General features: G+C 46.5%; 3 protein-coding genes across 3 annotated transcripts in view; 2 read left to right on the top strand and 1 right to left on the bottom strand.

Moving 5' to 3' along the window:
• The window catches only part of LOC135917115 (RYamide receptor-like), a 397563-nt gene that overhangs the window by 22820 nt on the left and 352253 nt on the right, over positions 1–22490 (top strand). The gene's annotated exons all lie outside the window — the stretch shown is intronic.
• Positions 9102–11689, top strand: LOC135920020 (uncharacterized). The gene is made up of 2 exons (XM_070532316.1): positions 9102–9128; positions 10503–11689. Exons 1-2 carry the CDS (start codon positions 9102–9104, stop codon positions 11685–11687), a joined length of 1212 nt encoding a protein of 403 aa, XP_070388417.1. The 3' UTR covers positions 11688–11689.
• On the bottom strand, positions 13445–22155 carry LOC135917118 (uncharacterized). The gene is made up of 4 exons (XM_065450605.2): positions 21880–22155; positions 21421–21622; positions 20204–20337; positions 13445–13937 (listed from the first exon to the last, which is right to left on the bottom strand). Exons 1-3 carry the CDS (start codon positions 22090–22092, stop codon positions 20315–20317), a joined length of 438 nt encoding a protein of 145 aa, XP_065306677.1. The 5' UTR covers positions 22093–22155; the 3' UTR covers positions 13445–13937; positions 20204–20314.

Here is a 22490-nt window from a genome sequence, read left to right as displayed (position 1 = left end):
GACATAGTAATAGGCTGGCGAGTCAGGGGGGAAGAGCCTCCACTTGCACGTTGTGCAGCGCTATGTTGTTTCGTTCATATTACGTACGTTCTCCAGGGCCCGGGCAGAAATTCGTCACATGGGGCTCGTCACCAGTACACTACATGTTCCATCAGCGTTCCTCATGGCCGGCGAATTGAGTTCACCGGCCACACTGAACTTCCGGGGCAAGGAGGAGCTGTTGGATACGGACCATTTTCCTGGCATCACTGAAGTTCCCCGACCACATCCAATCGGCTCCGCATTCTAATTATGGTGCGCCGGGGCGCGTCTACCATGTTGCCGAGCCCGTCAGACAGGTTGGCGAACCGCACCTCATGCGCCGCAGGTCGAGCTATTGTCTCCTCCCCTGCTTGGCTCTTTCCAAAAGTGCAACGGGAGGCTGGCACGCTTCCAGGCAGTTGATCTTGATCCCGAGCAAGGCTGTTTTGCGGCTCTGGAAGGTCGTTCGAGCACAACCCATCACCTCCAGCTGAGCGCTTCCAGGCGAGGAGGCGACGCCAGAGGGCAAGTCAACCCTCGGACAATGGAACCCTTGGAGCATCCCCATTGGCTGAATGTGATGGCACTTGCACGGGTACCTGCCATTGGAAGAAAATGACGACCCCTGAGCTGGCTCGACGATTGGCCGAAAATGACGTGACCCGAAAATACCGAAGGAGTTAAAAGTGAGAGACAGGGAGAACAGTTTTTTTTTTCGTTCTTCTTGCCAGGGGCCGCAGCGTCCGATTCGCTGCCGGACGTCAATGACTTTATGACTGTTCATTACTTTGTACTATTACTCTAAATGATGTAAATAAACCCTCAGTTCTCAAAATCCTCCTCAACGTCGGCCAACTCCCGCACTGAACGGCAAGATCTAATAGTACGTAAAGCCCCATAATTCAATTAAAGTTTAGCGCTTCTGCCACGACGCATTGTGCTGTGTTAGGCAATGACAGGGCAAAATTTCTTGCGCGCTAATAACAATAACAATGGCACAAAACAATGCATCAAGCAAACAGGTCTCGCTGTGGGTTCCGTTTACTACGCAGACAAACACAAATGCTGCACTCAAGTAACGTTTAACAATAACTAACCACTCTAGTATTGCAATAAAAGCTGCTGAACTTAAGATTTGCCGTAAACATCAAGTCCAATTATCGTCAATCAACTTAAACAGCACAGAAAACTTCGCTTACATTACTTTCTACAGAGCGTGGGATTCGCATAATTTTTTTCATACCTGGAACGCGTAGGCTCACTAAATGTTATCACCAACTTGCCAAGTTCAGTCCCCCTTTGGCTCCTTTATATATGCTGAGTCTAGCCCACTAATAAAGAAATACCTTCGCTCTAGCAGACGATATCAAAGTTCCTGACGTCATGGAAATCTGGTGCGGAAACTTTAAGGCTGCGTCGCCACCCGTCTTTCGTTTTTTGCTAGGGGTGGGCGAATATTCGAAGTTTCGAATACGAATCGAATACGTCCTATCAAGTATTTCTATTAGTATTCGAAAACGATCAGTTTGACATTTTAGAATATTCGAGAGTAATCAACTTTTTGCAATAACCGAATGTGAAGCTCTGGTTACGGATCTGTGTCTGCTAAACTAAGTGTCGCAAATTATCAAAAGGGAGACAATGAGAAAAGTATTCTAGACAGTGCCAAAACAAAATGTATAATGCAAGCTTTTGTTTCTGGTTTCGCAGTTTAAGCGTATACATTACAACCGTTTATTTTTTCTTGTATCTATCATTTTGTGTTGTCGACAGTCTGGTCATGCGGCAGTTTTATGTTTTACGCCAATACCTCTGACGTTTTTATCGCAACAGGCACTTTCACTTGTGTCTGCGCCACAAAAGTCCTTCAACAAGTCTTTCGTCTTTAAAAAAACGCAGATATTTTCTCGGCGACCATTTATTTAACGCTTTCGGAAAGCTTGTCATGCAGCAGCTATTACTTGTTCCGTGAAAAGCTTGTTTCCTATCAGACCATAAAATTTTTCTGCTGCTATTCATGCAGTTTTCCTACGCCGATCAGTGATATTATGTTTAAAATTCATCTTTGGCCTTTGACAGCTGTTGTTTTTTACCTAGTCGCTACAGGCGTGGTGCCTAATTGTCAGAAATAAATATTCGCGCTGTGCAATACATACATCGTCGTTTTACTATTCGATATTCGATTAGATATGCTATAGATATGCTATGGATGATTAGATATGCTATACCCACTATTCATATGAGATTCGTGTTCGGAAAATTTGTTATTCGCCAACCTCTATTGTTGTGTCTTTGCTGGCTTTCCAACCCGATTGTCATAGTACCAGCGGCTTTTTTTTTCATTGTAGAAGAGTATTTAACTAATAGTGGTGGAATCGTTGGTGGTCTTTAGTGTCTCTTTAAAGCAAGGCTCTCTGTAAACTTTGGTTCTCGCTTGCATCCACTAACACATATTTTTCGTCTAACGCGCCCCGTATTCATCTCTTTTGGTTGTGCTGTTAAGCTCAACCAGCAGGCATTCCCCAAAGAGATTTTTCATTCATGGAACGCGTGCCAAATATGGTCATTGTGGTATATAGAAAGGCTTAACTGGAGGAGTGTGCACGAATTGATTAATGTTAGAGCATACTTCAAGGGATATCAGACATCTACTGGTAGAAGCAGCGATAGCTACAAAACGTTCTTAAAAATATATAGTGAACAAAACAAATATTAAGACAATAAAATAAATTATGAAAATAACAAATACTGACTCCAGTGACATTTTGTTGCGATAAAAAATAATATTTGTCTGTTTGTGGTGCTTAGCTAATCCTCCTGTGTCTTGTATGCCTCCTAGTTGTGCGTTCAGCTTGTGTTTTACTTGCGATAACACTCTATGCATAATATCTGCACCGGCTATTGTCATCTTTTCTCAAGCCTGCTGTGTCATATGTATAATCACGCAAAAATCAAACAAACAAACAAACACACAAGCATAAAAAAAAACATGGGAAAGACGCAGATGTATGCATGAAAATATTCTTAGGAACCACCTTTATTCTCCCATCGATGATATACTAGATGACACCACAACACCATGCCGCATCAAATAAAGTGACTTTAAAAAGCCACAGAGAATCTGTGCTTAGCACAAGTTCGCCGACGTGCAGCTGAAGTGGCGATTGACGAACAAGACCCCGTACGTTATCGTGGACCGCGTGTAAGAGAGTCCTGAACTTGCTCTCTCAAGTACATTCAGTCGCAGTTTTATGTGAAGATCATTAAGCTTTTTTGTTATTTATTCCTTTAGCTCGCTCACTGCAAACAGCAATTAGAATCTCTCCAGTAGACCTGTGTGACTTCACAGAATCGTTAATCAAGCGCCAGAGATGCCGCCCCACGTTCCTGCCAGACAGGGTCCTGCCCAACCAAGGCAGCGCACCACGCCCTGTTGACCCTGTTTAGCGACAGGCTCTGCTCACGTGATATTTCCTTCATGACTGTCACCTCAGACTCCACTGAGTGCACCGTGCATAGAGGAACGTGGTCATGAAATGTATTTCTTATCTTGCGAAGCATTCTTCAACGCCCTCGTCAGCTAGCGGCATTCCAAATTATACGTCCTCGCGAAATTTGACAACGAAATCGGTCAATTATCCAATCACAATTTGTCGCTCTTTACAAGGCGTTCTATTGGTGGCGCAAAGAACTTCGTTCACTGCTTTCGTGTCTCCCATGAATTCGCCCCGCATTTAAAATTCTCGTCATAACAGCGTCGGCACGTCCCCCATGTCTTCGCAAAGTATCTACACGACTTTACTAGTATTTTAAAGCGGATGTTGCTTTAATATCTCTATTATATCTACGACACGGTCATTTTTCATTACTTCTTGCGACTCCTCTAATTCCGCCTCATATTTGTGACTCCTCCAGTATATTCTAAAAGGCGCTGACTTTATTCCTTCGGATCTTCGTTACCAACTGGAACTTTGTGTACTGACTGGAATTGTCTTAAACGCTGCGCAGGTTGCTAACTGGTTTTCGTAAATTGTTACGGCTTTCCGAGCTAATCCAATTATTATGGTAATTCTGCCACATATCAAGCGCGTTTCCCTGCTAGGTTTCGTCGTGATCTGGCTTTTAGTTCTCCGCCATTCATTGCGGATGATAGCGATCACCACAAAGCGAGGAACGACACGCGAACGAACACGATCTGCCATTCTTCGACCTCCTATCTATGCACTGTTCGTGGCTCTGTTCCATGATGCTATCCATGAAAATGCAGCGCGAGATGCGATTTTCAAGCAGGGTCCGCCGGTAAGCATGTAGCACGCTTTAAGCACACGTCGCGGGACTAGCCTAAAGCGCCATAGCCCCAACCAGATGGAACAAGTTCCTGAAGGATTTTCGGCATCGGCCGGCGTCTTCAATAACAATGCCACATTGGGTGCGACGCCCCCTCTACGCCAAAGACTGCTCATGCCAGGTGACAGGGCCGATGCTCGAAGGGGCCAGCAAGGCATAAAAGCTGGCCGATGTCGGCCGGCGCTGCCTCACGGCGAAAATCCATCGGAAACTTATTCCTCTTGGTTCGGCATCTACACACCACTTAAATATAAACATTTTGCGTGTGACGTCTTCTTCACTGCTATATGTGTTTAGGCTACATTTGAGAAGGTGAACAGCGTCGTTCATTACGAAAAGTCAAGATGTTTGCAGCGTTCGCATTGTTCTCTCCGGATAGCTGCACATAACACCCATAAGCAACTTGACCGGCTGCCGTGGCCGGACATCTCTGTGCGGCATAACAAGAATCAAAGGAAAAAGGTCCGTACCACTGCTTCTCTCTGACACGCTTCGTTCGCACATGCAGCTGTCGTGTGTAGAGGCGATAATGAGGCGAGGTCGGCCTAAAGCCAGCCTCGGCCTCTGGCCGCGTCCGTCGGGATCTAATTAGGCGAATGGCCTAATCTTCGCCCCTAGGGGCGAATGGAACATTGGCTGCCACGGAGCAGGAATGAATCCAACAATGCACTGCCTTCGGTATCCTCCAGCTTTATTTTTTTTTTTGAACTCCGTCTCTAACGGTGGCGTTCGCGCACGCGTTCACGCACGCTCTCGTGCCGCAGGGCGCGCGCCTGTGGGCAACGAGAACTGCAGCAAGATCCCGCAGGGATAATGCGTCGCCGGCGCTGAAGTTGCCCGCTTCCAGTTCTGCGTGGCAGGCAGGCACGAAGCATGCCAGTCTGTATAATGTGGGCCTCGGCCAAAGCTCCGTCGGCGGCTCCAGGCAAACGAGCGGTGTATAATAGCCTGTCTTTGGGGCCAATTTACACTTAATCTTGGCCTCCGGTTTGGGTGCAAATGACGACGCTTTCTTGGTCTAATTTTGCACAATCTTATTTCGCGTTGTAGCGCGTTGCGCCCAGCGATGCACTCCCGGCAGTGCGTGTGTGTGCGTATGTGCAGGCGGCGTGGAGAGCGCCGCCTGCACACAAGCACACGCTCTTTTTTAGGGCATGCCAACGCGCGGAAGCTCAGTAATGAATCTAGTTTAGATCGTCGCGCTTGTGAAGTGCCCAGGGCGCAAATAGAAAAGCTAAGCAGTGCGCGTGGTCACAGGATTGCTCGGGAGGACCGGCGCAACTCTCTAGGGGGAAGGTTCCGCCGTGGAGTTCCGTTTACGCAGAGTGCCCCAACTGCCTTCAACTACAGCGGTGTATACGTGCCTGCTCTTGTGCGTTGGCTGTTTCTTCCCTCTGGCGGGATCGCAACTTCAATTCGGCGCGCCGCTCACCCTGGTGTTCTCGTACCGTTCGGGCCGATGACGTTTATCTCGTCTATTTTGTTTTATTTTACATTAAGGCGGCCCCTCCACACTCCAAAAAGCACATATTCGTTGTCTATAAAAATGACCGAACAAAGAACGCCGACTGGCGTAAGATTTGCAGCTGTGCAGAAAATGGGGCAAATTATTAGAAGTTTGTGATGGATAGCGCGAATAGGAGACAGCCAAAAAGAAGACGTCGGAAGCGCTTGTCCTCTCTCCCTTTTCACCCCGTCGTCCACATGGTACGTTCGCGCTATCCGTCATAGAACAAAAAAAAAAATGGTTACGATATCGTCAGGAGCAGCAGCAGCAGCAGCATTATCATCGTCAGTCTATTTTACTGTGACAGCAAGTATATTGTAACCAACAGTTAGGCCAGCCCTTTCTAAGAAAAATGATTTATTCTGAGCCACCCAGTGCCCGTCCACTCAAGAGGCTCAAGACACAACAAAAACAAGCAAATAGCCCTTGAGCTTCGATTCTTCGAACGTCGCCTTCTTCTTCGTCACCTCCTGTCGCGTGTTATCCATCCGAGCTTCGAGCACGAGCCGGTGGTCTGTCAGCACGAGGTGTGGGCACGTGCGCCGCAGCGTTGCCTTGCGGTGCCTTGCTTGACATTGGTGCTGTGGCTGTTCTTTGGGACATAGCTAGGTTGCGGCAGGCGTCTTTTCGTTCTCGTTATGCTGGCGGCAATGTGGACACTGCGTGTGCATTTCTGCCGTCCGCGTTGCTGTCGCCGTGATGTTCCGCACGGAGTCGAAAGGCGAACACACCGTCGCCGCACGTCGTATGTTCTATGTGTGCGCGAGGGGAGCCAACGATCGTGGCTCAGTCTGGCGCGCGCGAGGGAGTAACGCGGAGACCAAATGCGCAGTCTTCCGTCGCGCTAAAGCCGTGGGGGGTTGGGAGGGGGGCAGCTAGTGCGTATTTCGCAACCGGACGCAAGGGAAAGCGAGGATCGCGGCTCAATGTCGCGCATGATAGAAAGGGAAGCGGGGAGGCAGCGTAAGAGGAAGAGAGGAGGGCGGCGGCTTCGACTCCGCCAACAAGGGCGTACTTTGCACAGCCGAGCGCGGTCGCGGGCGCCCTATCTCGAATGGGGTCTGCAGAGGGCTCCTACTATACACCAGAACACCGTGAATTCAAAGGGCGCCGCCATATTGATGAGCGCCGGTCGCGCCATCTATCCCAAGCGCCGCGAAGTAGCAGGCCTGGGCTGCCACGCCGGGAGATGCGACCCGGCGCGAAAGCGAAACTTGGGCTTTTTAGCTGGGCGGAAGGCGTGTTTCGCGTTTTTTCTAACCTGTAATTTTCGCTGTCTGGATTCAATCAAACTTCAAGACCTCATGCAAGTCCGCAATGGCCACACTGAGTGCTGTGCAGACTGCAGAAGTGAATACATCGGGTAGGTACGCTATTACGTTTGTACAAACCGCGCGGTATATGCTAGAACACGTGTGAGCTTTTTGGCACGTAACCTGTGAAGGAATTTACAGCACTGTGTTGGTGCCATATATTATTAAAGCACGCAGAACACTGTCATCTGCACTTTCAGTTTGGTCTTGTTTGTCATGGTCTCTACTGGGTTGGCCGCGTTTGGCAACCAACTGGCAAGGTCGTTTGACTGCCTGGTTAGCAGACGCCTGCCCTTCACCACCTGCACATTGAAAACAAAATAGATGTTACAGTAAGAAGGGCTGTAGTTCTTTCCCATGCCATCACTGTTGCGAAGATATAAAGTCCTCTCAAAATGAAATAGAAAATACACCAGGGCAATTGTATCGTGCAACCACTTAAGAGTACAACATTCAGAAGAAAAGCCTACAGCACTCGAACAAGCAGCATATGATGCTAAACCTGCACTCATTGGAAAATGAGGTACTACAGTAGTTATAATGTTCAACTACATGTGCAGTCAAAGCCCGTATAACAGGGAGAGCATGACAGATGCAGGTGTTGTACAGTTGCACAAACCATGACAGGGCACGTAAAATTATCATGCCTACTTAAAGCTGCATCATCAGGACCCCTTTGGTACAAGACAACAACCGCACCTGCATTCCAAGAAATTAGCCCCACCAACTGCAGCTACCTGGTACCAGACCTGTTTCGCTTGTGCGAGGCCATCGGATTGTTGGCGCTCCCTTAGAAAAGAAAACAGTAAAAAAATACTAGTGAGAACGATCAAAATTTTGTAACAAAATACAAGAATAATTAAGCACCTTATTTTCCTCGCCATATGAACGGAAATATTTTGCGCTTTGTCCCGCATAACAGCCCGCACGCAGTTTAGAGCTCAGGAGGCTCAAATGAATTCGTTACGAATGACACCTGCAACACCAGCTCGTAAAGCTAGGTGCGCTGCAAGAACACCTTCGGCGACGAGTAGTCGTCGTTTACGTTTTTGTGGACGCATGCTACGTGACGAGCAGACTTCGGTTTACTTTCATTAGCAATAACGCTCACAAGCAAGGCCTACAACTTGTCGTTCACGCTTAATGGTCATTCCGTGCACCAGCTGCAAGTATCGCTAACCGCAAACTCAACTGTTCCGCTTAACCGCCGGGAGCTCTGCCTGAATGAAAACACGAAAAGGCTTGCCTTTTTGTTATAGCCAAGGCGAAGCACCGGCGCGGGATTCTGCTCTGTAGGCTTGTTGCCCAGAAAGTGCTCGGAGCAAACCTGCGTGTTACACGTATTACGTTTGTAGGGCTCAAAGTTGAACGTGGCAACAAAATATACACAGATCGAATACTCACTCGTGCATTTTCACTGGGTTGGTAGTTCTTCCTATTCACTGCAGCTATCCACCGGTGGCGCAGCTTGGCATTCTTCGTTGCGGATGGAAATCGGCGCAGGCTGAAAACACCGCACCGGCACGATCCTCTACGTGTGTTGTGCTCTTCGCAAACAGCGATAAGCAACCTGCTCCTTTTCCGCTGGTTGTTTTGCCATCCAAACACGACGCAATGATGCCCAGATGACTTCTTCTACTTTGGATCCGTGTGAACGGGCACATTTCCGCACTTTAGAGCCCTAGAGCTGGCGCTTGCCATGTCTACTGGTCGCCGGCGAACACACTGGCAGCCCAGTACAAAACGGCGCCGGTCGACCGGGCAACCCGGGTGCGAGAGTATGCGTTCGGGTAGTCTGGGTGCGAGACTGGCGTGTTCTGGTCTATGGGGAACCAGCGCTGGAGTTTCGACGAACATGCAGCGCCGCCCTCTTGGACGCGGCCGGAAGTTTTCAGTAATACAAACAAATAGAAATGGCAGCAAACGTCAACGACACCGCGGTGCGTGAAAGTGAAACCATAGGTGAAACGCGGAAAAAGAAACTTCGAGGCCGGCGGTATTGCTGTGTTTTTAAGTGCCACAACCAAGAAGGCTATGATAGCAGCGTGTCTTTTTACACATTCCCTTCAAAGCCGTACGAGTTAGAGCGGCGGCAACGTTGGATACAAGCTGTTCGACGTGCTGCGTGAGTGTGTTGAATTTTAAAGCGCGACACTTAAACAGGTGGGACTACGCTTGAACTTATATGCTTAATTTGTTCGACAGGCCTGACGGCAAGCCATGGCAGCCGAATGCGAACACCAGAATATGCAGCCGGCACTTCTTCGGCAATGCAAAGAGTAATTGCATGCACCATCCCGCCTACGTGCCAACAATTTTTCCTTCAGCATACCGCTGCACGGTTCCATGCGACCCTTCGGCACCAACAGAGCGTTACCACCGGTGAGGTTTTTTAAAGCAAAACTACGTGTCATCGTTGTGGGTTGTGTTAAATTAGGCATCGAGCGATCGCGCCTCGAGAAAGCCGCACCGTCAACTTGTTGCCGAGAGGAGCGGAACTTGCACGACGCGCGCGTGCCCGTCAGGCGGTTGGAAATTTGCGCTGTGTTCGGCTACTGTGCCAGTGAGCAGGTGTTTGACAACCATAAAGGCCAAACTGTTCGTTTTATGCCACTCGTCATCCACCGTTCAAGGCCGGCTGATCCCGTTGATAACGCGGACGATCGGACGTCGCCCTGGCCACGAACGATCGCGGCCGCCTTCATTATTTCTTGGGCTATTTCTGCATTGCAGTAGAAACGATGCAAACTGTTGATTTATAGTAAAAGCCTCCATGTACGCTTCGACATCTCAATACACCACCGCTACTTGGTACGTTCGCATACCCCAGTCGCTTAATTGTACGCAGCCGACGGTTTTGTTTCCGGGCTATCGCGACACCTAACTCCATTTTATAGTTTATTGGTTTCAACGATACAAAGACTGTAGCGGCTGACGAGCTGTTAGTCAGCTTTCAAAGTCCAAGAGTCGCCTTTCGACTAATCTTAAATGTCTTCTTCATCAACCTATCACATTAATGTCGCGTTGATGCAGTGGGGGATGTCTTTAAAAACCGTACATACAAGTGCACCGATTCTATGTTTTTTTTTTCTTACCAGATGGGCAGAGCGAGCTCGAGCACGTGCGAAATCACCTACGAATTGCCAGGAGCCATCACAACAAAGTGAAAGGAGGGCAAGTGGAAAACAATGTTGCATTTTGGTTCAGAAATCATAGAAAAATTTATTTTTTCCGTTTACACAGGACAAGGACACTCACAGTTTGGTTGGAGGCTCCAATCAGCAGCAGTTAATTGACTTTTTCCATTTATACAGGACAATGACATTCACAGTTTGGCTGGAGGCTTGTATCAGCAGCAGTCATGCCTTGAACCGCCAAATGGACACAGTAGCCTGGAGCTGGTACGTTCACCGTTTGCTGGAGCTCGATTCATATTCTCTCTCATTTGCGACTTTCAGGTTGAATGCAATCTTGAAGAGGAGCACATTGAGGCATTAGACCTTACAGTGCAAAAGGTGTGCCAGAAAGAAGAATCAGCCACACCATGCTTCATAACACCAGCAGGAAATTTGCCATGCCTATCGCACCGTGCTGCAGGACCAGACTCTAGGGTTTGCTTTTTTGGGGGATTCGACACAGTTTCCTTAACACCCGGTGCAGTGAGAGATCTCTGTGGCGTTTCAGACAATGTTTTCTCGCTCCTGTTAAGTCTCCTGCCTCACACGAGAGATAAGGGTACTGATGTCAGCCTTCCGAACAAACTTTTAATATTTCTATTCAAAATGAAGCACGGAGTGCCTTTTAGTGCAATTGCAGTAACTTTTGGCATTCATGAAACAACAGCAGCACGAACGTTTCATGCAGTTCTGGGCACGCTTGCGGGTGCTACAAGAAAGTGGATATATAAGCCACATATGCAAGTGATACGGGATACACGTCCAGAGTGTTTTAAGGTCAACTATCCTGACTGCACACTCATTGTCGATTGCACTGAAGTGCGCACAGAAACACCATCAGAGGTGAGGCAACAACATGTCCTCTACTCCACGTACAAAAGTGGCTTTACATTGAAATTTTTAGTTGCGATTGCCCCCTCTGGCCTCATTGTATTCAAGTCCAAATCCTATGGTGGGCGTTGCTCAGACACACAAATCGTGCTGGAATCAGGATTCCTTGAAATAATTGGTCAGCATGATGTTATTCTTGCTGATAAGGGTTTTCCTGGAATACTAGCAGGTGTAGCAGGTAAAAGTGCCGTACTGATTATGCCACCATTCTCAACTGGCAACCAGCCTTTCTCACCTGCAGAACTGCAAGAAACATACAATGTTGCTCAAGTGCGCGTGCATGTAGAGAGAGTGATACAGCGCATAAAAACTCATGGAATTTTGGAGCACCGTATTCCTGTCAGTTTGATTCCTGCCATGAGTGAAATTTTTCATATGTGCTGCATTTTGGCAAATCTGCAAAGCCCAATAATTCAAAGCAACACAAAGTAAGGTGCTTTATTTTCACTGTGATACACAAGCACAGAGTATCAAACATATTTTTGGCATAAGCACTGCTACCACCTTTTACAAAATTGTGATATTTAAAGGCCAACTTCCCCACAGAGATTTCGAAAAATATTCCGGTCATGTATGTTTTTCATCATTTTTGGCAATAATAAAAAGCGGACCAATTCATTCGTGTAAACATGTGTAGACTTATGTGCCTAGCTTGCAAACACAATACTGCTGTTTTGCAGGCAAGCACCATACAGAAATAAATTACTATGCTTTATTTTTAGAACATTAAGCGCAGTATGACACTGAAGAAACTGCTCATAGCAGTGATATTTTAGCCAGCTAACAGTAGTGCCCAGGTCACCAGGAAAGCTAGCAGCTTTATCTGCGACTCTGAAATTATAAACTTGGATGAGAAATTGTAAAGCAAGGGGACAGCACTAGGCTGAACAAATTTGCAAACATATCTAAGAAGCTATGGTGTGGCTCTCAACCACCATACAAACACACACAAAAACATGGGAGACATCAATTAAAATTAAAGGAGACGTGATCAGGTCGACAGTGCCTCAAGGCTACATTCACTACAGGCATCAAAAATGGCTTAAACACTGCAACTGTGAACTAGCCTCAACTGTGCAACAGCAGAGGCTCTCAATAAGGAAATACAGTGCAAGCTTACAGATACAACTCAAAGAATCACTGCAACTCCTTCAGTGACAGAATGGACATGTAAAAGCCATGGCAGACGTTCGGGATCTTTTTGATGCAGTCTTTCATGTTGCCGTTATAAAGCGACAATAAGCAAAGAAATTGGTGGTAATAAAGCATTGCTGTTCACTTGCAAGTTCCTGAAAGCCAGGCAATTTCAGAGGAAGATTTCAGACTAAAACCAGCTTTTGCCATCAGGTAGCTCAACAGTGTTTAACACTCTAGCAACTTCCTTAAAGGGCCAACAAGTGCAAAAAATGTGTCATGAAATGGTGCAAAGGAAAAGACGATGATTTATATTGATAGAAACAAGGATTCTGTACATGTTTTAAGTAGCTATTATAATTTTAAATTGGCACAGAAATCGAAAAACACTTTGTCACTCACTGGAAGTGAAACCTTGATACTAACATACTGTAGGTAATTGAGCTGTTAATAAGTGCAGCATAATTTACAAATCAGCCTTTATATTACACAGACCTAGGGTCTGTATCCAAGCTAGCTGGTACAGTGGAAGGTCGAGACAGTAACACGTTTTGGTAAGGCATGTATGGCAATCACAATGTATTTTGTCATTCTTTCCGCTGTCTGTTTTTTATTTGTGCTTTACCTGCCTGAAAACCACAGGCACTTTAATCTGTGAGTACTACAAGGTAAAAAAGGCATGCATAATGGTACACATAGATGCTTTTGTACACACGCGAATTAGCATGCAAGTAACCCAAGTTCTGTGGTCCCCCCTATGATATACAATATGACATCAACTATGCCACAAGTGGGCCAACTCTGCACACTGTAATCAGTAAATCTGCACACTGTAAGTCAGGAAAAACACGTAATAGGAAGTATACTGCATTTCAGTACTAATAAAAAGACCAGTAACCGCGTACACTAGTAGAAGGTCACGTGGCAGAGCTCTTATGCAGCTTCATGTGTGTGCCATGTGCTGCGCGAAAGGTCATTTTTTGCGACTTTTAGTGATAGGTTAAAAAAGTAAATTTCCAAATTTAATGAGAGAAACATGGCTTGCTTTAGCCACTATGATAGGGAATCATTCCATAAGCAGGGTTATCTGATTTCATGTGCTGAGCAGCTGTATGTACCTTTAAGAGCAAACTTACTTCCTGCAAGCAGGAATATGGTCTAACGCAGGAGCTGCTTAATGTAGTATGAATAATAAAACGCCTCCAACCGAGGAATGTTTCGAGCAAGGAAGTCTTCATCTCTGTCAACAACTATAGTAATATCTTGCTTGCTTGTATAAACAAAAAAGAAACATTCTGTAGTGTTAGTGACATACATGGCAACCTGAACCTGTGAATAATATGGGTGGCTGCGAGGCAACTGAAGCATTCCATCATGATATGTCACATAGCTAACGTAGCTTTCGCACAGAGCATGATCTATGATTATGTCATCTTTACGACTGTAGGGGCACTTGATTTCAAGCAAAACGACACCACTGGTTGTTTGGAAAAGGCCATCGGGACTTGCACAAAGCCATGGCTGACAGGGGTGAATCACAACGCCAACCTGCAAAGCATATTTTGTAAAGTTAGCAAATAATATGTACAACATGCACGAACACCATATTCAATATGTTTTGTCCAACAGTCATGCTTTCAAATATCAGTAGCAACCACCGTGTGTGCAGCAGTGGCTGTGACAGTTTCAGTATGTGTGAGCCAGCCTCAGTGTACAAGCACTTCGATGAAAATGCATTACGCTGATCTATAAATGTGCTAAGGGGAAAAATGATCGTTTTTACTTTTATTCCAGTAATGCATAGTGGAGAGGGGGATAGAGAGACAAGGGCAACACTGCCAAGCTCTACTAATTACCCACTCTTGCAGTGTATATTCTTTCAGCTTGCTGAGTAACGTGCACTTGTGGATGAAATTCTAACTTGCCCTTATCCATTATGAACTCGCTTAGCAGTTCCTATAAAAGCACTACAAAAAACAACTTGATGTCTGTATTAGTAAACTGATAGATTAGTTAGTTGTACAATATTAAAATGCATTATGTGACAACGTAGTTACCACCAGAACAGCAATTGGCCTCCCTGGTGCAGTATTCGGCCACAACCTCCCTGATGATATCTACAATTGATAGACCTCAGTCCCCAACAGCTGCGGAGCTACTGACCAAGGAGGCGGTCAGACCTGTATTGCAGCAGAGGGTGCTAAGAATCTCTGGGTCCGAACAGGCCGCCAATGGAAACTGACCCTGTCAACCTTTAACAGCCGAACTCTGTCGAGTGAGGCTAGCTTAGCAAAACTCTTTGAGGAACTATCAGACGTTATTTGGGATATTATTGGCCTTAGCAAAATTAGAAGAACTGTTGAGGCTTATACATTGCTAAATACCGGCCATGTCCTCTGCTATAAAGGTCTCCCTGATAAGAAGCAATACGGGGTAGGATTCCTAATCCACAAGGACATAGCGGGCAACACTGACGAATTCTACAACATTAACGAGAGGGTAGCACACTTGACATAAAAATTGTAAGAGTGCCAACACATGCATCCACAATGGACGAGACACAAGCGCTTGTTACTTAGTGGATGCATGCATTGGCGCTGTTACAATTTTTACGTCAAGTATGCACCAACTCATCCAGAAAGAAGTTTTAATGAAGAGGGTAGCAGTAGTCGTAGCAGTAGAGGTATAGAATAAAGGCAGCACAAGCCTACACTCCAGCATCCAGCGACGACGATGAGGAGGTAGATCAGTTTTATGAAGATGTTGAATTAGCGATGAGAAAAGTGCAGATTCGGTATACAGTAGTAATGGGTGACTTCAATGCAAAACTGGGGGAAAAGCAGGCAGGTGAGCAGGCAATTGGCGACTACGGCGTCGATTCTAGAAACGCTAGAGGAGAGATGCTGGTAGACTTCGCCGAAAGCAATAAGCTGAGAATAATGAACACCTTTTTCAGGAAACGTAGCAACATAAAGTGGACCTGGAAAAGCCCTAATGGTGAAACAAGAAATGAAATTGATTTCATACTTTCTGCCAATCCCAGCATACTGCAGAATGTAGATGTGATAGGTAGGGTAAAGTGCAATAATCATAGGTTAGTGAGGGCTAGGATTCACCTCAGTTTGAACAGAAAAAGAGTACAATCGCTCAAGAAAAAAACAGGTCAACTTAGAGGCAGGAAGGGTAAAAGCAGACAAATTTAGGCTGGTACTTGCAAACAAATATGCTGCCTTAGAACAGAGATGATGATGATGACATAGAGGCAATGAATGAAACCGTAACGAAGCTGGCGTCAGAGGCAGGAATTGTAGAGGGAGGCAAGGCACCAAGGTAACCAATAGGCAAGTTCTCCCAAGTAACAAAGGACCGAATAAAGAAACGACAAAGAATGAAAGTGTCCAACTCAAAAGATCAGATAGAATTCGTGGAACTGTCAAAACTGATCAACAAAACGAAAATAAGTGATATTTGAAATTATAACGTGAGAAAGAGTGAAGAAGCCGTAAAAAATGGACGCAGCCTGAAATCAGTGACAAAGAAACTTGGCATAGCACAGACCAAGATGTATGCACTGAAAGATAAGCAGGGTAATATCAGCAATCTTGAAGGTATAATAATAGCAGCGTAAGAATTCTGTACTGACCTGTACAGTACCCAAAAGCCTCGGGAGTACTCTATTCGAAACAATACTGAACAGTATACAGAAAGTCCTCCTATATCTAGAGATGAGGTCAGAAGGGCCTTGCAAGACATGAAATGGGGAAAAGTGGCAGGAGATGAAATAAGTCTATTTAATCAAAGATGGAGGAGACATAATGCTTGGAAAAATGGCGGCTCTCAATAGAGAGTTTTAGCCCAGCGGGTTTACGGCCAGCGGAGCGGAGCGGTCTCCGCCGTTGCGCCAGCGGAGCGGCTCGTGAAAAAAGAATTTTAGCCCAGCGGATCACCCGCTCGAGCGGGGTAAAGAGCGGGGAGCTCTGCTGCCCCACCTAGTGGTTCGAATAGGAATTACTGAGAAATGAAATTGAATTACGCTTGCTTTTATTATGCAAGAAATGTTGAATAAAGATATATTACAAGTTCTCAGTGCATTATTTGTTAACAATGTACTGAGTACTAATGTACGGGTCAGCGCGGCAGTCGCCGTTTTCGATGCAGAACTGCCGGCGTTCATGTTCGAGGCTGCCGTCTTGCATTTCCCATACACGCCCGCGCGCGCTTACGCACGCTCGCGCGCTGCGTATACCCTCCGCTGGGGAGTGCTTTCCAGCGGGCGTAAACGCATCTCCGTAAAACCGCTGGCCGCCTCAGCGTGGTGCGCATGCGCAGTTGCGTCTCCGCTCGCCCGCTCCGCTCCGCTGGCCGTAAACCCGCTGGGCTAAAACTCTCTAATATGAAGTGTCTATCGACTGCAAGGGGCCCAGAAAACTGGAAGGACCGTAAAAGAGAGAGTGTAAGAGTGGGGTTTAACGTTAATACGTAGAAGACAACGATAATGATGAATAGCTGGACAGCGTTATTACAATTGCTAGTGGTTGCAGTGGTGCTGGACGTTTCTGCGCAGGCGCGAGTATGAGCAGGTGCGAGAGAAAATCTGGGGGCCTTTGCTTCTTGAATATGTGAGTCTGCCTAGGCACTACGGAGGAGGTTTCTTAGCGTGTGTTGTATGCGTTTGTCCCCTAGGCATGCCGGCATTAAGAAGTGCGGTCCAGTTTGTTTACGCTCCGCTGCTGGCTGCTGGCACGGTGAGGCAGTGGACACAGACGCCCCATTTGGTGATCGCTGTGTCTGAAGGGGAAAGGTTCTGACTGGTGTTGTATAAGTCATGGTGTTTTTTCGTCGGGACGATAGATTGCATTTTTTACAAGCACTGCTCCAGGAGGGCACATGTAACTGGCAAACGGAGGCCTCAGGAGAGCACCTGAGGTTACAATAAAGCAGGAGGCGCAGGTCTCCAGGGCACCCAAGGGGTAGCGGGGGGATCAAAGCTGGAAGCACGGTGGCCCATGGATAACTCGGCGAGCCCCAACCCACAGACCAGTCTGGGTTCCAGCTTTGATGTCCTCGTTGCCGCTTTGGTGTCCTGGAGGTGCAGCCAATAATGCGAAATAATGGCACGTTGTTTCAATTAGTACAAAAGACGATTGAATAAATAATTACATCCAGCCACCAATTTGCGACACTAAGTTCAGCACTACCACACCCCGCAGCTTCTGCCGGCATGCCTAGGGACAAACATAGAACACGCGCTAAGAAACTCCCACGCAGTGCCTAGGCAGAGTCGCATTTTCAAGGAGCAAAAGTCCCCACATTTCCTCTCTTGCAACCGCTCTTACTCGCACATGCGCGCAAACATCCGTCATCTGCGCAAGTGCCACGCCCCGCTATACCTACGAGCAATTGTAGATACGCAGCCGAGCAAGGGAACAAGAGTTCAGGTTCGCCAGTCAGCCTCTACAGTCTGTGAAGGAGTACGTTTACCTAGGTCAACTAATCACAGGGAACCCTAACCATGAGAAGGAAATACACAGAATAAAAATGGGTTGGATCGCATACAGCAGACATCATGAGCTCCTGACAGGGAACCCTAACCATGAGAAGGAAATACACAGAATAAAAATGGGTTGGATCGCATACAGCAGACATCATGAGCTCCTGACTGGGAGCTTACTGTTATCACTGAAAAGAAAAGTATACAATCAGCACATTTTACCGGTGCTGACATATGGGGCAGAGACATGGAGACTGACAAAGAAGCTTGAGAACAAGTTAAGCACCGCGCAAAGAGCGATGCAATGAAGAATGCTAGGCATAACTTTAAGAGACAGAAAGAGATTGGTTTAGATCAGAGAGGAAATAGGTATAGACAATATTCTAATAGACATTAAGAGAAAAAAATGGCGCTGGGCAGGTCATGTAATGCGCAGATTAGATAACCATTGGACCATTAGGGTGACAGAATAGGTCCCAAGAGAAGGGAAGCGCAGTAGAGGACGGCAGAAGACTAGGTGGTGCGACGAAATTTGGAAATTTGCGGGTGCTAGTTGGAATCTGTTGGCGCAGGACAGAGGTAATTGGAGATCGCAGGGAGAGGCTTTCGGCCTGCTGTGGACATAAAGTAGGCTGATGATGATGATGAACGTAGTTACAAACCTGGGTTACTTTGGCACCAATTTTTTTCTCGAATGTTGCCCTTGCTGTCGGTTCCATAGCAGTACCTTCAGAAAAGTAGAAAAAAAATGCAGATGCTATGTGCACGAGTTCAATGTAGCAATACTTAGAGAGCCTCATGCTCATTAATGATATCGTGGATTTTGCTCTGAAATCCTTCCATAAATCACTTGTCAGTAGCAGTGTTGAACATTTTTAGTGTGCTAAGCAGTTATGAGTGTATCCCTTTTAAATCATGGCCCCTGGTAACATCAAACTTGGAAGTGTCAGAAGTAAAAAGGAAGAAAAGGTTCATGAATTTTCGTTGCCTCGAACAAAGAACCTCATGACTGCCAAGCAGGTCAACACAGCTAGTTGGGAGAGTTGAGAATTGCAATCGTGCATGTTCATGTGCTTACCAGACATTACAGAAGAGATGACGAGACACGGGTAACACGCCAGCTGTGCGCATCTCATTCTTTCTTTTGTCGTCTACTGAGCACATCTACACACTAGCAAAACTCTGAAACAAGTGCCCTACCAGTACACCACAGCTACTTTTCATTCCAGGTGAAATACAATTATACAGACAGGACTGAAGGAATACTACATGATACACAAGCATTGGCTTACAACTCAACATTTGATGAAAACCCAGTGGAGTACAGTGCACGCACAAGGCCAGCCATAATCACTCTTGCGAACATGGTAATCAAACATTACATGCAAAGCCAGCGTCAGATATACAAGAAAAATAATTAGCAAAAACTGTGTATTGCGCATGCCCAAGGGCCATATCTGCTTCTCAAGACTTTATTTTTCTGTCAGTGAAACGATGGCATGCTAACACGGACATCCAAGCCCCAACCCAAGCATTGCTGCCACTTCAACCTCTAGTTGCTTCTTTTCCTTAGCACACCGAGTAATGAACATTTCTTTTAATTCACTACAGCAGCCACATGCCTTGTGGTGCACTGGCAAATCGACCCCACCAGCAGATAAATGTGACATTGCATGCCTCCTTAGCTGGTATTCAGGACAATGACCTGGCTAATGAATGTCACCATGATGTTCTATGTATGACTGTATCTTGGTGTATATATATTGTTGTTTGTGTACTGCACTATCATCAATTGTTGCTTTCATGCTGCCAGTATGCACCACGGAAAATAAAACAATTTCTTGAAGCCTACGTCTCCCTGTGTGAATACAACAGACACCAATATGTTGGTTGCCTAGATGCTTACAGGCTCACAGGGTGTATGTATAGGCACATGGCATTCAAGTTCAAATGCCTGCACAAGAATCTACGGCTGTCATAATCCTAGCTGTATGTTGCCTTGTTAAAATGTGCATTTCTAGAGGAACTGTTCCTCACTCATGCACTTAACGGAATACAGAGCTACAAATTTTACTGTCACTGATAACCTGATCCATGCTGCAGTAGTATTCAAGCAAAGACCAATCTTTAGCAGTGCATATGTAAACATTTGTTCAGTTGCATGATTGAGGTGTTCCTAAGTGATGTAAAGCGGTATATTACAGTGGATTACAGTGCTTAGTGCCATCACTGGCTCAGGGCTGCTGTTTTAAACCTAAATTTATTAATTTCTATTACATGTCAAGTCCATCAAGTCATTTATAAAAAAAAATTGGGTGCCTACCATACATCAGCGCCGGAACAAGTGGTGTTTTGGAGTTCTGCAGCTGCTCGGCCAGGGACTCGAAGGCCTTTTGCCTAGTCAGGATGCGGTGTGCGATGGAGCTTGATATCCTTACCGACCTTTCTTTGTGCCAACTGCAACACAAAAAGGATCAGTTAAATTTCATGGCCAGTAATAAAACGTAGAGCACATTCTGAAAGCATGCATCCATGCATGCACCAAGAAAGAGTATAGTGCACTACATGTTCTCATGCAGCAGAAAAGGTAAGAAAAGGAAAACATGCGAAATTTCAGAAATGTGCAGTGCTTTGTTACAAACCGGGGGCATTTTCCCTGCATTATAGTTTCAGCAGCTGTCACGGTTGCCTGGGAGCCTGTACATGCCACTTTTGTGGCAATAAATTGCTGCTCAATTGCAGTGAGTGAGGCACACTGTCCTGCTGTATAGTGAGGTAGACTACATTCCCAGATCAACACCTCTTCTACAGATAATACGTCAGCATGGAGTGCTGCCTTTGAAATAAGGTCTTCTAGGACGTCTTGCACGTCTCGTTCAATTCGCCCTTGCTCCTCACTTATCAAAGCTGAATTCATTACACAGTTTATGTCGGGGAAATGGTGCAGAACATAGGATGGCAGTTCTTCTTTCGGGCACTTGCCACCAACATACAGGGGCTTGTACTCTGCAAGAGATAACAGCTGTGAACTACATGTTTAATAAACTAAAAGCACAGAAATTGCAGTGGCGACAGCTGCAGATGCAAAAGTATGATCAGTATTTAGTGCAACAATATAAAACATGATTGTGATTGAGTACAGACATAGCCAAACTTGTGCTATGCATACACACATACCGACTCCATGCTCAGAAAATGCAGGCTAATTAGATATGGCACTGTTGCATTGTCAATGCAGTGGCGTCCCTACGCAAGCGACAGGACCAGCAGCTTAGTGCTGCTGACCCCCCCCCCCCGCTTCCTGCATACCCACACACATACACAAGCTTCCACATGCACATAGCTTCCTTCCACATATGCTTAACATCAGCATGCCCAAAACCAGCTAGACACCACTTTGACCACGTTAATGTCGACTTGTCAAACAGGCATGTAAATAAGAAAATGAAATCGTGTTTCGAAAAGGCTTTCAATTTCCGCTGTACCGAGAACCAGTAGTTCTCCACGCCACATTTTTGCAAGACAAAATGTACAGTGTACCTCCAAAAAGCTCTTCGATGGACTCCCTTCGAGAAGTGTCCGGCTTAGAGGACGGCCGACCCCACCCTTGAGGGCGATCAGTCGAAGACGGCGCGTCGGCCTCGTTGACGAACAGGACGACGGCAGCAACATGTTTGCAACCGCCACCAAGGCCGGCCTTGCACGTGCACTGCGCACCCAGTATTCGCCGCTGCGATGACAGCTGCCAACGCAAAAATATATTTAGTCAAACAACTGAAAACGTGATTCTTACCGCGCACGGACGTAGCGAAATTTGCGTTAGGCATACACGAGATAAGCAGCGCTCGAAATTGTTTAGTTTGTGAGGCTTCGCTACGCCGCGTAAAACTTAAAATTAATAAGCATATGAAGTCCGTAAACGCTGGTCAAACTACGCAAGACACCAATCTTCGCGGTCATGGTGAAATAAGAAAAAGCTTAACGAATATGCGCGCTTACCTGAATGTTGACGTCGTACGTAGCTTGACGCACTTGCGAGTGGCATTTCGCCACCACTTGTGAATCGCCATCAAAGCGTTCCAGGGTCTCCTCGACGTCGTAAGCGTACTTCGCAGCGCACAACTTTCGGCCCTTCTCAAGCGCACTAGCACGGAAATATTCGTCGATCCCGGCCACTTTTCTAAAACCGTAGCGCAGCACTACGGGTGCCATGCTGCAGCCGCGGAGGTGGCGTCGCAGTTTTTGAAACCTGTGAAAATGTTGGAACGCACCACGACACAACAACAGAAACAAGCGACAAAAACGTGCTCGCGGTGAGGCCCACAACATTCACGTCGCCGCGGCGGGCAGCGGATATGACAGCATTGCTCGCACAGTGTGTGTTACTGAAAAATGCATTTCCGTCACTACAGACGGCGCTATCCCGTTATTTTTGGAGCGCCATCTGTCGAGAGCTGGTTCTCCATAGTGCGCGCTGTTTTCGCGCCGCTCTTGCGTTGAAGCGATAGACAGCACGAAGGTCACTACGCTCGCTGCTCCTGTCGCGCTTGCTCATACAGGCGTTTTGACAACGAGTGTCCGCGTGTTTTCACATCGACTGTGATGTGTTC

The sequence above is a fragment of the Dermacentor albipictus genome, chromosome 1 (genome assembly GCF_038994185.2).
Source record: "Dermacentor albipictus isolate Rhodes 1998 colony chromosome 1, USDA_Dalb.pri_finalv2, whole genome shotgun sequence".
Taxonomy (NCBI): Eukaryota; Metazoa; Arthropoda; class Arachnida; order Ixodida; family Ixodidae; genus Dermacentor; species Dermacentor albipictus.
This window is presented reverse-complemented; position numbering and strand designations above follow the sequence as displayed.